This window comes from Podarcis filfolensis, assembly GCF_964270895.1.
Source record: "Podarcis filfolensis genome assembly, chromosome: 3".
NCBI classification, from domain to species: Eukaryota; Metazoa; Chordata; class Lepidosauria; order Squamata; family Lacertidae; genus Podarcis; species Podarcis filfolensis.
The window spans coordinates 100,988,881-101,005,828 of NC_139606.1; the positions used below are offsets into that span (position 1 = coordinate 100,988,881).

General features: G+C 40.4%; 1 protein-coding gene across 1 annotated transcript in view; it reads right to left on the reverse strand.

The window, feature by feature from the left end:
• LRPPRC (leucine rich pentatricopeptide repeat containing) overlaps positions 1 to 16,948 on the reverse strand; it is a 113,133-nt gene that overhangs the window by 78,123 nt on the left and 18,062 nt on the right. The window contains exons 6-13 of the mRNA XM_083604834.1: positions 15,955 to 16,041; positions 14,893 to 15,019; positions 12,948 to 13,092; positions 11,975 to 12,132; positions 10,871 to 10,976; positions 10,666 to 10,773; positions 1,492 to 1,610; positions 277 to 370 (exon numbers count right to left, since the gene is read on the reverse strand). Of these exons, the coding sequence (XP_083460960.1) occupies positions 277 to 370; positions 1,492 to 1,610; positions 10,666 to 10,773; positions 10,871 to 10,976; positions 11,975 to 12,132; positions 12,948 to 13,092; positions 14,893 to 15,019; positions 15,955 to 16,041 (944 nt within the window). The remainder of the gene's footprint in view (positions 1 to 276; positions 371 to 1,491; positions 1,611 to 10,665; positions 10,774 to 10,870; positions 10,977 to 11,974; positions 12,133 to 12,947; positions 13,093 to 14,892; positions 15,020 to 15,954; positions 16,042 to 16,948) is intronic.

Genomic DNA, 16,948 nt, shown 5'->3' on the forward strand with positions numbered 1-16,948 from the left:
AACCAATGCCCTACTGATTGAGATTGTGGACTTCATAAAATAAGGTTAAATGCGACTTTATGGATTTATTTTGTGCTTGTTTTAATCATTAATTCTGTATTTATAAAGAGGCAAGCTACACTAGAACTCCAAGTCTAGGGAACTGGTGAAGTAAATTTTATTTATACTATCAAGGGGACTTTTTTAAAAAATAAAAAAGCAAGTTTTTCATTCTTATGTCTAGCTTCAACAGACAACGGCTGTACAAATAATAATTACAACATCAAGGATACTTACATAAAGCTAAAACATCCTCCAGTCTCCCAGTGGCTGCTGTGTATCTGATTTCTGCTGCAGAGAGTGATTTACTATCAATAGGACAGTTCGCTTCCTATGGAAAGAATATGATAGAGAGACTAAATGCAGTAACAATTGGTAGAGCACAGTGGTTAAGACCCCCAGCATAAAATTTGAACTTTGGTATGAATTCAGCAATCAGCCTTAGACAAGCCCCGTCCTCTTCTGAATGGAAGGTTGGCACCGGCCTTCCTAATAAAAAGGGAGAGGGAAAGGGAAAGGACCCCTGACAGTTAAGTCAGGTCACAAACGACTCTGGGGTTGCGGTGCTCATCTCACTTTACAGGCTGAGGGAGCCGGCATTTGTCCGCAGACAGTTTTTCCAGGTCATGTGGCCGCATGACTAAGCCGCTTCTGGCACAAGGGAACACCAAAACCAGAGCAGCACACGGAAACGCCATTACCCTTCCCGCCGGAGCGGTACCTATTAATCTATTTGTACTTTTTTTAGCATGCTTTTGAACTGCTAGGTTGGAAGGAGCTGGGACAGAGCAACGGAAGCTCACCCCATCGCGGGGATTAGAACCGTCGACCTTCCAAGAGTCCAGGAGTCCAAGAGGCTCAGGGATTTAGACCACAGCACCACCCGCGTCCCTGGCCTTCCTAATAGAAGGTTGCAAATATTTCTGAGATATCTATGTATTACGCCTGCACAACAGAATCTCCTCACTCTGTGTACCCTTAAATCTGTTCTAGGTTCTAGGTTTTCCCTCAACCAGCAGATCTGGAGAGGGCATGGGGTGCGTACGGGCAGAGGAGAGGGAGTTCCACTGTACAAGCATAAATCCTGGTGCTGACAGAGTTAGTTGGATATTGTCTAAGACAATAAAATGTGTATTTAGTTGCAAGCCAATAGCTTTTAGTTCTTACAGCAACCGTTTGAGATGCATAAAGATTTAAAAATTAGAAATGTGATTTAAATGAAAGGCTTAAAATTATACTGGTGTAAAAACAAGCCCTCCCCTCCCCCCCTTAATGCCTCAAAGCAGCTTTCTGGAAAAATACGGAAAATGCATTAAAGATAAGGTTTAAAAGGTTTATTTAGGAAGCATGCTTCTAGGGCTATTACAGCATCAGATCACCACAAAAGTAAAATGAAACCTGGTAAGTTAACATCACTGGGATATAAAGTAATAAGCCAACTACTTAACTCACCTGCAGCAGATGGCGCACAGAGCTGATATCATCAAAATTTGTCAAAACGTAGTTGGAATATGTTTCTATATCAGGCTCTACCTGCATTTCATGCATTGCTTTGAGGACTTCAATTGTACCTAAAGGGCGGGAGGGAAAACAGATGCTGAACCAGATGCTGAATTTCAGCTACCTAGAAACTTTGGGCCGTATTCAATGTGTCCATGTGTGAACAGATCAGAGTTCCGCTTCTCCAGTGGAACCTCTCCACCTACAGCCCCTCACATGCCCCAACATCTGCCCTGGAGGATTATAGGACTCTCCAGAGCAGATCTGGGGATAGATAGAGGGAGAGGATATCCATTTATGCAAGCAGAAGTGCTAACGCTGCATTGGATTCAACCCTAAAACTATAAATCTCCATGCATTCTCAGAAAAAAATTAAAGGACTGGAAATGGCTTTACAGAAACGAGACTTTGTGTTTTGTTTTGTTCCAGTTGCTGCTCTGTCTTGTCCTCGGGAATCAGGTTCTGTTGTGAAATCAGCTACATTCATGTGCATCTTTACCATAAGCACATAAGCCTACAGCCAACTCCCAATCTGCTAATCAAGGTTCGGAAACCAAAAGCTATTAGGGCTAGAGCTGGGAGATATTTCAATTCATCATCTGAAACTAGTATGAAGTTCAGATCAAAATACAGGTTTCAGACCTTCTGAGTGGGCAAGTACATCTTGGAAGGGTGTTTCAGGGAGAAAAGCAGTAGGAATGGCTTCCCCCCTCACCTTTGCTCATTTGATGCTGCTGCTGGTGGCAGGCACTAACACTGCCCCAATTCAAGGGGCTCTGCTAGGGGTGGGAAGAAGCAGCATCACCCCATTTGCTCAGCTGCTTGACGTCCACTGGTCACAAAGGGGCTGATAGTGGGCACTTGCTTCACCCCACTGAATGGGTTTTTATCACTCTGTTTACTCAACCATTTGTGGCCCACCTGCTGGTTGTGGCGGCCTGCTTTGACCCATTGAAGGGGTGTTTCTGAATGTCCGCGGGGGTGTGATGGAGCAATGAGCATTGCCCTGTTAGAATCACAGAACTGTTGGGTTGGAAGAGACCATGGGAATCATCTAATCCAGGCACATCCAACAGGTACCAGTAGATCACTGGACGTCTGTGGTAGATCACTGGCTCTACCACAACTTTGGCTCCCCTAAGAAACTTTGACCTGAACCCAAAAAAGCAGGAAAGCAGGGCTTTCCTCCTCCCTAAAAAAAGCTCAACAACCCTGACCTGAACCCCCCAAAATGGGGTAGATCACTGCCAGCTTTTAACTCTGTGAGTAGATCGCAGTCTCTTGGGAGTTGGCCACCCCTGACTCCAACCCCTGCAGTACAAGAATCTTTTCCCCAATATGAGGCTCAAACCCACAACCCTGAGATTAAAAGTCTCATGCTCTACTGACTGAGCTATACAAGTGTTCACAGGGTTTTTTTTCTTGTCCACTAGCTATAAGGAGCTGTTGGCCTTCCTCAATACGTATGTTTGTGATGAGAGAAGGTTTGGGTGGGAGTTGTCTGTGAGAGTGATAGAGGAATGCACTTAGGTAGAGAAAGGGAGTGGGTGTGGGTGTGGGTGTGATGCTCCTGTGATTAGACACTTTTGCTGGAGGAAAGGAGATCAATATTGTGTGATTACCACGATTAGCTACAAATATAAATGCAGTGCATGTACATTTGCTTGTGGATTAAGGAATCGGCTAGCTAACCCTGATTGGTCCAGGATCAAGTCAGAAGATGGGAAACCATTGAAGGTAAGAAGGATCACATGCAGCCTGCCTGCCTGAAGTGGAGATTTAAAATCCCAAAACTGCCTTGAACTTTGTTGATTTCAGGGCGTGTGAGTCACACAGCTCCAGACTGTTATCTGCCAGAGTCTTGGAGATTCAGAGTGGATTGCTGTATACAAGCACACACTAGGGCAGTTTTCAGTTTTAAAATCTGGGAATTGTCTAGAGGAGAGATTGCTTTATTGCAGGGGCATCCAACTTCCAAGAGTCTGCGATCTACTCTACTCACAGTATTAAAAAACTGACAGTGATCTACCCATTGTCAAAGTTGTTGAGCTTTCTTTTAGGAAGCCAATCTTTTTAGGGAGCCAAAGTTTATGAGCTTTTTTTTGGGGGGGGGTGCATTTTGCTGGGGGTTCGGAGATCAGCCAGGAACGACCAGGGACATCCCGCTGTCGACCAGTAGGTCACAATTGACCTGTTGGGCAGCCCTGCTTTATTGTATTTGTAAACCTACTTATTTTTCGCTGCATTTTTGCTCCACTAGTAGCATAGGGAAAATAACACAAAACCAGCTTAGGTAAAGTCATTTTCCAAAGAACTAACTCTTTTGACTTTTTAGTAAACTTCTATCTTTGCTTCATTTAAAAAACCTGTGAACTCCATTTATACATCACCTAAGCAGGACATTTGAAGTTGTTTTTGGGGAGACGTGAGGGGGGCATGTTAAGGCTGTTTGATGGAAGGCAGATGGGGAAAATAACTCTTCTACTTGATGGCAGCAGAATGGCCTAAAAGGGAAGGGTGGGCAAACAGAAGGGGACAGGACACTGTTCTGGCCAGATCTCCCCTCCCAACACACTGTAGCAAGGAAGAGAAAGTTAGCAAATTTAAACTTGGTTACAGTGGGGAACAAGGATTTAGGTGTTAAGACAGGGGTAGGCAACCTAAGGCCCAGGGGCCGGATGCAGCCCAATCGCCTTCTCAATCTGGCCCGTGGATGGTCCATGAATCAGTGTGTTTTTACATGAGTAGACTGTGTCCTTTTATTTAAAATGCATCTCTGGGCTATTTGTGGGGCCTGCCTGGTGTTTTTACATGAGTAGACTGTGTCCTTTTATTTAAAATGCATCTCTGGGCTATTTGTGGGGCATAGGAATTTGTTCCTTTTCCCCCTTCAAAACATAGTCCGGCCCCCCACAAGGTGTGAGGGACAGTGGACCAGCCCACGACTGACCCCTGTGTTAAGACAACAACCTTATGGAAAAGTTGGGTTTTCACAATGGATCTGAAGAAAGAGAAGTGGTAACAGGGACACATTCAGCAAAAGTTTCACATTTATTGGCATGCATAATAGAATGCATGGTGGGGTTTTTTGTGTCGTAAAACCAACCCCTGGTTAATCTGTTTAACTAATTTAACTATTAAAAAGGAAATGTAAAAGTCTTGCATCTGGCATTTAAAGGTTACCACAAAGACACTATGCCTAAGTTCTTGCCTTTTAAAACATAATGCTGCATTTTATTACATCATGTCTAGCTAACCAACTCCGGAATTCATGTCAAAACCTATACAGGTACTGCAATTTTTGTAAGCATAAAAATGATTTGTCAGATGCTGCAGGATACCAGATTCAAGTAGCATATGCTTTTTTCTCCTTTTTCCAAGTTGCCTCACATATTTGTTACTATAAAAAATTCTAAAGTTTCCTGAAGTCCCTGTCTTTGCCCTGGAGTGCCACCTATGGAAAAGTGACACTTCCATGAATATTTTATGCAGTGCACTACGGTGCAAATAATCAAATGTGAATTCCCTTTGAGCACTTAAAAATACATGCCAACAAGTCACACTAAATTAAAGTCGCATCATTTGCTCAAGTTTGCCTTAAAACAGAAGACGGACTGATTTTGGCCAAGAACCGGCAAATGTATCCAGAAAGAATTAATTACAATATAATTTTGCTCAATACATTTCAAAATCTGACAGCAAGCTTATGCTTTATATTTATAAGATGTCAAAAAACGGTAACGAAAACTCGGCTGAAACTGCATTTCATCAGCACTTCTATACTTTGAGAAAAGTGTTTGGATGCACGTTATCAGTAACATCTGTTTGCTTTTAAAATAACTGCTACAATAAATTAGGCCCATAATAGCCAGGAGATGTGGGTTCAGATCTCTACGCAATCAAGCAAAAAATGCTTATGGCCTTTCAAACCCCAAATTCACATCTGTTACAACCCTATTCTTGCTGGCTTTATTTTGGAGCAGATGCAAGTGTTGTAATGAGGATTAGAATTTAGGATACTATTAATGTTTTATATGGGGAGAGGCATTTTAAGGGGATATTGGATAAAGTATCCAAGGAAGATGACAGTGCCTATCAAAATGTGCACACATAGTGGAATTACTTGTTCTAAATATATGCTTGCAGGGACAGTTTTCTCTTTTAACACTTTGGCCATCCATTTGCACTTGCAACAGATTCCTATTTTTAAGGCTCAGGGCTTTAAACCAGTGCACACTACTGAACTATCTGATTAACTGACGGGACTGGTTTAAATCAGGAGTCTGAGAGTAAAGGGCATACTACATTTTGCTACCTTATCATTCAATGAGTAGCTGCATTCACATGTAACACTAAACCATAGTTTAGTGTTGTAAGCTCAAGCAGAAAAGAGCTGCTATGGGCTCTTGGGGCTTTTGCTCTCTTCCAGCTGTATAGCAGGGAGGAGAACTTTGGCAGCATTCTGTATGAATCACAGGTTGTGGCTTAAAACAAACCCTAGTTACTTTCCCGACAAACAAACTTATTTATTATTTATTTATTATTTCATAAACTTTATATACCACTTGCTTGTAGAAAGACCACAAAGCGGTTCAAACTATGGGTTATAAATCTGGCTTGTTTAAACTACAATCTCTGGTTTGTATGCAAAGACAGCCCAGATTTCATGAAGAGTGAAAACGAATTCTGCCAAAGTCCTCCTTCTAACGCAAGCCTTATGGTAGCTTGTTACTGTTTGCTGCCGTAAATCATGGCTTACCGGCATGCGCAAACTGAGTTAATGTCACAAAACACACCCATATTGAGGCTTTGCTAAATGAAAATTTAATAAATGCATTAATCAATTAAAAGGCAGATGGCCAGTGCAAATTTGAATCAGTAAACATACTTGCTGTTTATTGGTCATATCTAGGTTAGTTTATCCAATATAGATAGTACTGCCTCTTTAGCAGCATACTGCAGGTAAAGAAGTCAGGTGACAGTTTTGAATGTTTCCCCAGACAGAAGATGCCTGAATATAATAAACTAGTATATCAGGGGAAAGACTACACAAAATTCTTCCTCTCTGATGAGCTCATCTTCTTTGTAGGGGGTAGAGACATTCAAAACACAGTACAATCTGATATTCTATCACTTCATTCCACATAATCTGAGTTTTGTCAACCTAAGCAGCAGAATAAGGTAGCAGAGTGGTCTGTACCCTACAAAGACACTGGAAAACTATTTCATATTTTTTTATTGCTCTCCCATTTACCAAGAGTAACCAACTAGCATATAAAGAGGAAGGTTTTGTCTTAGCCCAAACCCTGCTTTCCTAGCTTTCCATGTGCAGAACACAGGCTAAATGTGTAGAACAGGCAATCCACTTCAGTGACTGCAATGAACTGTAAATATCTTAAGATTAAAAAGCGTGCGCGCACACACACAAACATTCTTAGCATCATGCATAAGCCAGGATAGCTCTAGCACTGCCTTAGTCAAATCTGTGTCAACACTGATCAGAAAACAGAGACACAGAATGCATCAGAATGCAAACAGAGACACATATGCTCACATGTGTTTGAACATGTGTTGATATATAATGAAGGAATGCTGCTGACGGGGGGAGAATATTTTAGCAGTGGATCTGGAATTTTGCTTTAACCAGTGAATGAGGATGTAGCAGTATCTGTCAGTGGGTCCAACAAGTTCAGGAATATCCTTTATGCCATTAGTGCCACTAGAGAAAGGGGTGTCACACCTTCAGAGATGTCTGGAATTTATACCACTGGTAGAGGTGATTACTTGGGAACTTCACATCCCTCATGTCTTTACTAAATTTGCAAATGTTTACAAATGATGTCCATATCTGGTTTCTTGATTTTCTTGACTGACTGGAAAGAAAGAAGCTTCTTACCTTGTGGGATGTAGCAATCTACTATAGAAAGCAAGTCCATTACAAACACACCAACCATTCTGCATAACCAGTATGTGCATACAGACTTTGCACGGATTCTTCCCAAGTAATGCAGTGCACAAATGTAACAGACCAAAGAAGCATGCCCGCCAGAAATTTATTCTGCATAAGCTTCCCTGAAATGTGGGAAACTCATGGCACAACATGTGACTGATTTTTCTGGGCAATTCTCTTTGAGGAGATGCGATTAACAATAATGTAAACGGTTTAATCACTACCTTAATTTGCATATGCGTTCTCATCTTTAACCTTTCTGTTCTCACAACAGCTTCATAGCACACTGTCATTATTTATATCAGGTTGACAGCTCAAAATCTAGGAATGAGGTCTAGTAACAGGGCCAAGGAGATGCCATGCACATGGTTTCTGAGCTTCCCCTCCTCTTTCCAATTATGATTCTTCACTTTCCCTGCAAACTGGAATAGGCAACTCACATCAAACTGTGGTTTCCAATTCTAGTACAGAGAAGAAGTTCAAACCACAGCTTGCCAATTCAGATGTAATGACTAACTATAGTTGTCCAGAGAAGGAAGTCAGGGAGGAAGGCAATGTGCATAAGGACAGCTGAACTATGGATTTGTTATGGTTACTGAGGACCTGAATGGGTTGGGTTATGACCCTCGTCACGTGATGGAGGCAGGAGAGCAAATAACTTTGGGAGGCAGGTGCCGTCCCCTTCAGTTTTTTCCCCTCCTGCCTGACGGATCAGGTCATTTTCTCCCAGCTCTCTCTGTCACCTAAGTGTTTTTTCCTTCAACAGTACTTCATTTCTACTTCTTTACAGAGAAGATCATAGAGCTAGTCCCCAGAACCTATCAAATCTACACTTCAGGTAAGACCAATCATCCTTTTGCAGTTAATGCAAACTGGTTCAGTGAGTTTATGGCTGAGTAGGTATTTCAGCACAAAGCCTCAAAAGGTGTAAGTCTCTCAATTCATCTGAATCCATTGGTACAAAAGAAACATTCATGTGCAAGAAATTGATTACCTTGGTAATAAAAGTTCAGGATCTTGCTGAAATTGAAGATGTCTTAGAAGCTGAAAACAAACAGCTAAGAATGGAGAACTTTCCAAACTATTAGCAACTAGTTTTTATCTGTGATAGGGTACAAAGCTATGTGGAGCGTTCTTTTGGCAAGCTCTCTTAACACCATGCTTCTAAGGTATTAATGTAAAAACAAAAAAGGCAGAAAATTCTAGGGAAGTCTGTAGATTAAACCCATGTCACTGCTGTTAAGAGTTTTAAAGGAAGTTCACCACAATAAATAATATCTGCTTCATCCTTGAAATCCAAAATAGAACTGCATACTGAACTACCAAAAACTAGCCTCTCAAATAACATTTTGTTTACATAATACACTGAAAGTCTGCCCACTTACTAGACACCATCAAGTGAAATCTTAATGCAGCATTACTTTCTTCCTCTATCTTTATGAAATAACATTTATTTATATTGTGCTCTTCTCCCCAGATGCATCAGTTTTCCATTGTACTAGTGGAATTTGATTCTTCCAATTCCTGTGATCTCTTGCAGTTAAAACTGCATCATGAACATAGCAATATGCAAGAAAGAATATGCATTAAACCTGGCTGAAGAAAAGAGCATTCACACTGATAACTTCATGTTGAAGATGGCACAATGTAAAGGGAGACTGGATGGCTATAAGAACAGAGAATGCTCTTGGTACATGCAGCCAGAGCTTCTTGAAGTGCTGAAGTACAAACTTAGAAAAGATTTTCCTTTATGTGGCCAAAGACACCTACACATTTCTCCTTGCTGCTGTTTTTAAACTGATGCTTCTTAGGTGTTTGTGGCATTGCTAGACTTCTGAAGTGAAGATTCAGTATCATTTGATGTCACAAACCTCATTTGCTGTAACCATCAACTGTTACACCCTCTGACCACTGCATAAAAGCAGAGCAAATTGTTCAGGTATGCAATAAAATATTTTACTGGATGAATATGACCACATGTATGCATACCTATTCACCCATTTATTTGTGGATGGAAGAGAACTTAAGCCTATGCTGAAACCCTGAGTTTTTACAATGTATTTGCAACATGATGGGATTCAAATGCTATGTTGGGGAGCAATTTGCCCAGTACTTTTAAGTGCCTTCAGGGACCTAAAGAGTTAACAAGAACAGAATATTGTTTTATAAAGGTTTTTCTAAAAGGCTTGACACACTTTTATAGCCAGAAACAATTAGGGAATACTTGTTACAGCATTTCTTCTAAACTGGGATGCGACTGTATATTTAAAATAAAATTGCAATACAAACTGCCTGCTAAAAGCACTTTTTTTTTGTTTGTGCATTTTGTTTGTCACCCAATGTCACACTAACAACTCTGCATCTCATTCTAAAGCACATTATACTGTGAGATAAGATGAAAAAGACAGTTTTTAATTTCCCCAAGGGGAAAGTACTTCTGTTAAAAGCATCTTTTTATCAGACCACTCTTTCTGAATTACCAATAATGCAAACCAAAGAATTAGATATTGTACTTTAAAATTTAATATTTGTTCAATTCTTATTCATATCCTATAGACATCCCCATGTGTAACAGGGGAAAGTGTGTGCTAAATGCTTAAACCTACTTAAGAATCCCAAAGATTGAACATTTCAGTCCTTCAATCAGTGTGCTGTCAGGTCATGATCATTCAACAATGGAGGTTTTTGTGCTTTCATTATTGTAACTAAGCTCACATTTAACTTATCACTGCATAGGAATGAGCAAAGCTTGTCCAAAAAAAATATAAATAATTTTTCTATCTTTAAAACAAGGGTTCCACAATGTGGCCCGACCTTTAAAAGCTTCCTTAGATTTTGGTGAGCAGAAGATATATTAAGAGAGAAACAGCTAAGGAAATGGTAACAAACCAAATACTTTTGCTACAATCAAGCTAAAATAATCACAACTCCTTCAAGAGTTCTAAATTTAAGATGGTTACCAGTGGCATAACGAAAAAAGCAAGGCTGGAAAAAGTAATGACAAAGAAACTGTTGCAATGTACATCACCGCACCAATAGGACAATATTGCCTTAGCAGGGCTGCCTGTACTGCAACATTATTCTGTTTCTCGTGCACAAACCCATTTGGGCTACAGGGCTGCGTGTTACAAGTTCACATGCACAGTAAGCTAAGGTTTGATTTTTAAAATGCTAACCTTGAACATTTTTCTCTTTCTGGTGGTTAACCAGCAATGGCCAAAAGTAGTGAGGTCTGACAGGTTCGCCTTCTTCTTTGATGGCCTTCATTAGATCAATAGCCAAAGCTGAAAAGATCAAGAAAGTCAAAGAGTCAATAAGTGGGGTTGTAACAGGGTTAAGCAGTAAAAAAAATTAACTGAGGCAAACAATAAGAAAAAGTACCGGTTTTCTTTAACTCCAACGCACACAACAGAGTCATCTGCAGGGGAGCAGAGTGAATGCCGTTTTCTTTCATGTCACTGCAGAACTGTTTCAGTTTAGCCACTGGCTGTAAGGAAATGGAAGGTTTAAGAATTTCACTGTTCAACTGGCAATATTCAGCACAATTGAGTGAATGACTACAGTGGACCCTCCAGATACGAATTAAATTCGTTCCAGGGGTCCGTCCGCAACCCGAAAAGTCTGTAGGCAGAGGTGCTGCTTCAGCACACGTGGCGAAAACCGGAAGTATACACTTCCAGGTTTGCCGCGTTCGTAACCCGAAACTTACGTATCCAAAGCAGTATGTAACTAAAGGGTCCACTATACTTCAAATATTCTTGAGAAACAAGAGAGTGCTGGCTTTGACTGGGAAGGCCAACATGCTACTGCATTCACATACTGCTTGTGGGCTTCCCTTGGGCTCCTTGTTGGCCACCGTAGGAGACAAGATGCTGGACTAGATAGGCCTTTACTCTGATCTTCTTAAGTTCTTATGTTTATGAATTAATCCATGCATCCAACACATACTAACCCAGCAGCGATCAGAGTAGCAGAGTCGCTCATGTAACCGCATGCCAGCAGTGAGGAAGCAAGGCATAATAAGGGTGGCAAAGGCAACACAAGGAAGCCAGTGATCAACAGGGAGGGGTGGGCTTACTTGCAAGGAGGAACTGACCAATTCCAGCTGGGGAACTTGACCAGGAATACAAAGTGGAACAAAGGCCATGTATGAAGACAAGGGAAAGCATTTCTTGCTTCTGGGTAAAGATGTGGATATCAGAGTAGGATTCGTAGGGTGGAATGGGGAGAGACATATGAGGAAAAGAATACAGCTTTGAAAAAGGGAGAGGAGCAGACTTTGTGAGTGATCAGTTTGCTTAAGAATAAAGTATTGATTTAAAGCAGGGGTGGTGAAAATGTGAACCCCAGAAGCTGCTGGACTCCAACTCCCATCAGTCCCGAACAGCATGGCCAAAGGTCAGGTGTTACAAGAGCTGGAGTCCAGCAATATGTCAAAGGGTCTCCCTCTCCTGCTTTAAGGGTCCTTTGTAGGACTTCACTTACCATGTTCAAATTTGCACAATGCCGTAAGAAGAAGTTGCCACGGTCTATGCTGCCTTCGTTCTGGGAATCTGACAACCCTGAAGGGAATGTCTTCAGTACTTGAAAAGCTGTATCTTCTAAGCCGTGTGTTAGTAAACTCAGACATAGATTCATTGCATCTAGGTAGTTAAGTACAGCACGGGGGGGGGGGGCGGGGGGAGAGAAACCAAATACAATTAGGAAGAGTCAGGCGGGGACCAATACATTAATGTGCAGAACTAGTACGCCATTTATTTTTAAGCACTCCATTTACACATTATATGGAAAATGATAGCATAATAAGCAAAGCAAACATTATAGTCCAGTTATAAAGGCATTATGGCCAATAGCTGTGCTTAACAATGTATTGACAAATTATCAGTTTACAATGTGCTACTTACCAAGCATTGTGGATATATTTCAATGCAACTCTAGAAGAAGCCATGTATAAACGCCACTGAAATTAACTAAAGTTCCAAAGAATAACTACTCTACAGATCTACAAGTTTATCACTCAGTGCTGCTTCTGGCTTTCACTGCTCAATGAGTAAGGATGCTGGTAGCCATTTTTTAAGTCAGTAGCTATACCCATGTAATCTTTAACTATTTCTGCTCATGTGCCATAGTGAGAACTACCAATTTGTAAAGAAGTACTGTGCTCTAATCAACTGAGCTAAGTCTAGATTAATATCACCAAGACTGTGTAAAGTCAAGTCAGAATAACCACCAATTAGACATGATTATAAAAATACTATGTATCATTTTACAATTCTATTTGAGAGAAGCATTTTATGTACATCTCTCTTCCACAGCTACTACCCTGAGCTACCCAAATGGATGCACTGGTTAACTAAATAAGAAATAACCATGCATTTTCATTAATCTCCTTTTTTGAAGAGTAAAGGCTAGTGCCAATAAGCAAATCAGATTTGTTGGCATCTTTCAAAAGTATTACCTGGAATGTATCCCCTATCATGTCTCATCTTCTCCAAAATGTTTTGTACATGCTGAGGATGTCCAGCCTTGGCAAGAGTAAAAATGATGTCCATTAAGTCCTTGTCCAAAAGGTAGGCATCACTTTTTTCAATGCTGCCCAGGATCTGCAAGAGCAAGGAGAAACAATGTAATAGGAAACTAAATATAGATATAAATATTGATCTGTATTAATCTTTTTTATTACCATCAGTTTTATTACCACAATGTAACACTTTGCATCTACATGGAAAGAACGCAGGAAGCTGTCTTGTACTTAGCTCAGTACTGTCTACAATGCCTAGCAGGGGCTCAGTGGAGATGGCGGGCATTGAGTCTGGGACTTTCTGCATGTGAAGCAAATGTTCTGCCACTGACCTATGGCGCTTCCACAAAGAGGGCATCTGGAATGGCTTCTGTGGATGTGTTGTACGTTAAGGTGTTCAGTCATAACACAATGCCCAAAAGATCAAGGATGGATCTACTTCATGGGATAGTTGAGAATATACTATGCCAATATCTGCAAAATGATTCCAAAAACCATTCAGTGGAAGCAAAATATTGTGCTGGAACTGCCTTTTCAATGTGCAAGTATGCTCCAGTAGCATTGCATTCATTCAAAACACAAGACTGCTTTTCCAAATTCAGGAGGTTCCAGGCATTAATCAGACAAATGAAACTGGGTGCCGTGTTATGCATGACACAATTGTGTCTCTGAATGTTAAGGGACCACTCTAGAGAAAAAGCCATTTCAGAAGTATCAGCGTTAGTTCTGAAATATACGACCTTGTAGACTGCAGAGTATTGATTTTTGTGGTTTAAGAAAAACAGCAGAAAGCACAGTTCTGCTAAACTTAAGACCTTTTAGATTGAAAGCATTGTAGTCATCATTAAATCCATTGCAGGTGGAGAGAAAGAGGTTTAAACTGTCAAGGTGTTCAGTTTAACTGCATTGAAGCCCTGGCTAATAAACAACACTTTTTATCCCATGATGAGTATAATCCAACTCACATCTTCAGCACAACTGTCTTTTTCCAACACTGATCTCAATCAATGTTTGGATATCTTAGATGATCCACAGGTGTCAAATGACAGACACACCAAAGTATTATGTATAGGTAGATCTCCACAGTTTTTGGGATTCCACTGCCGGTAGGGTGTGGTTACTAAAAAGTGGTGTAATGAAATGCCCAAGTGTGTCAGTTGTGGAACTCTTTCGATTTTCTTTTAAAAAAATATTTTGTAAAAATATATACCACTAACTCATATAGAAAACAGATGTGGGCAGCAAATGTAAAATCACAAGCACCAGAAAAATATAAAAGCAGAAAAAGTAACAACAAACTGGTCAATCACATAAAATTTGTTCAACTGAAAACGCCTGTTGTCTTCAAAAGATGTGCTTCACCAAACATGCTATATTCTTGATTTCTTGTAGATACTAAGCAGGGCTCATTTACATAGGGGACAATTAACAGCATTACTCAGTGTATGCAAACACACAAACTGACTAGGCAGCTTTGAGTAAGCCACTACCTTCTCTGCTTACCAAAGAATACCAGTTGCTGCACAATTTCAACATAAAGTGGTACCTTGGGTTAAGTACTTAATTCGTTCTGGAGGTCCGTTCTTAACCTGAAACTGTTCTTAACCTGAAGAACCACTTTAGCTAATGGGGCCTCCTGCTGCCGCCGCGCCACCGGAGCAAGATTTCTGTTCTCATCCTGAAGCAAAGTTCTTAACCCGAGGTACTATTTCTGGGTGAGCAGAGTCTGTAACCTGAAGCATATGTAACCTGAGGTACCACTGTATTACACTTCCTATAGAATTAGCTACTAGCCATTTGGGAAAAGGCATGAATGAAAAGTGATGGCTATTATAAAATCTTTTCTGGACAGAGCTGCACCTTTGCAGACGGTGTGTATTACCTCTTCAATTTTGCTCATGTCACCTTTCTCAGCGTATGCATTCAATAGTGCAACGTATGTGTCTGGACCAGGTTCAATGCCAGCATCTCTCATCACAGAAAGGATATTTTCAGCATTCTCCATATCCCTGTGAAGTGTTTTTTAAAAAATATTTTTTTAATATAGTGGCAAATACAATGTTATAAACTGGTTGTGGTTGGTATTAAGACTTGAGCCTATTGGGGGGAGGTCACAATTTATCAACAATGAGTTCTTTATTCAATTAAACAGCTGTGGGAAAAGTAATGAATGAAATATAGGACGGGAACAGACAGAACATCTGCCATCTCTGGCAAGTCCCAATAAGGATCATCAGTGGAAGGGGAAAATTCATCAAGGCTGGCTCACCTGCGTGGCTACATTAGCACAATCAAATCTTGGCTTAATAATACAACCCCATTGATCCATTGTTCTCTACTCCCCTTCTTCAAGTGGCAAAACTGGTAATCTGCAGTTAACCAGAGCTTCCTGGGAACTGGGAAGCTATGGCTATTGGTTTCTAAAAAAGGCAAAATATGAAGCCATAGATCATATGGCTTCCAAATCCTGCACAATTGCCCAGTCTGTACAAAACAGGAAACTACAGTTAGTTGTGGCTTCCTGCCTTGTTTCGTTGCTTGTATGAAGGAAGGGGGCAAGTAGGACCAAAGGGGCTGTACCTGCCACCTCCACCCCCTTTCAGCTGCTATGTGAAAGTCTAAAAACTTTCATGCAATTTAATGAGATACACTTAAGTTCATTTTTTACATGTAGTTTGGCCCTTAAGCATATGCATCAGAAAACCAGTCAAGGTTACAAATTTTGAAACTGTCCCATGCAAACAGTCACCTGGTTGGGGGGGGGCAGCTTTTTATATTCAAGAGATCCCTGAACACATTATGCACACATAAGATCTCTGTCAGGTAACTGGGGCTGATATGAAGGGTGTAACTATTTGTAACAATTCAAAAATTAGAAAATGCATTCACTTAACTCAGAGAAAGTAGCAATTTAAGCAGGAGAAGAGTAAGAACTATAAATTACCCGGATCTCGCATGGCCAGTCACAAGTGCGCTGAATACAGACTCTGTGATTGGGAGCTCCTTGCTTTTCATAAAACCAAGAATCTTGCTGCAAGATGAAGAACTAAGTCAGCTATGTTTTTCTTTGGAAAATGCAAGTAAAACAAATGTACTTTATACTGAAGACTTTATGCTGAAGTAAAACAAAATAAGGTATCATTTAAGTCTTGTAATACTGAGTTAGCTAAGACCGTGAGATTACCATTTTAAATACAAAGAGACAATTAATCCAATATTTTAAAACATATTCTGGAAAAACAGTGTATGTTCATTGATCCTAACCCTATTTTATGTTATATATTCCTCTTTTAACCTAAAAAGGAAATTCCTGATTAAATTAGTACTGTGCAGCATAAAAACACATCCATGCTTTCTCCACTGGCTAGGTATTTTTTCTTGTACCTTGTTCCTTTCAGGTTATACAAATTCCAATTCTTCATTTGCATAAAATGGCTGCATTCACATGAATAATGTTGCATACTAGCCATTGTTCAGAACCAAAACTGTGGTGATCATTAACTATGCTTAGTTTCAACAAGCCAGTCACAATATTCAGCTGGCTTGTTTGAAAATAACAATAGCCAAGTGTCATTTCTTTGGATAAAGTTATCCCTTTTATATTTTTCAATGGACGTTCATTATTCAATCAGTGAAATTTGTTTCTTTGTTAAATTTTATTTCATGTTTAAAAATATCAACACTGAAATCATGGTGGAGAACTGGATCTAGCCAAATCTTTGCCTTCCTTACTCCCCGTGGCCCAAATCTTACAGGCAAGCAGGACTGCTCACTTCTCAATCACCTAATGTCACTATGACATCAGGTGATATGGGGCTTTGAAGTCCCAAGAATGAGCTGATCGGCAGCCCTTCAAAAGCCTCTCTAGCCCAGTTGCCTTTTTACTTGTCCACACTGACATCATATCAGGTATCAGATGATTGGCAGGTGGGCAGAGC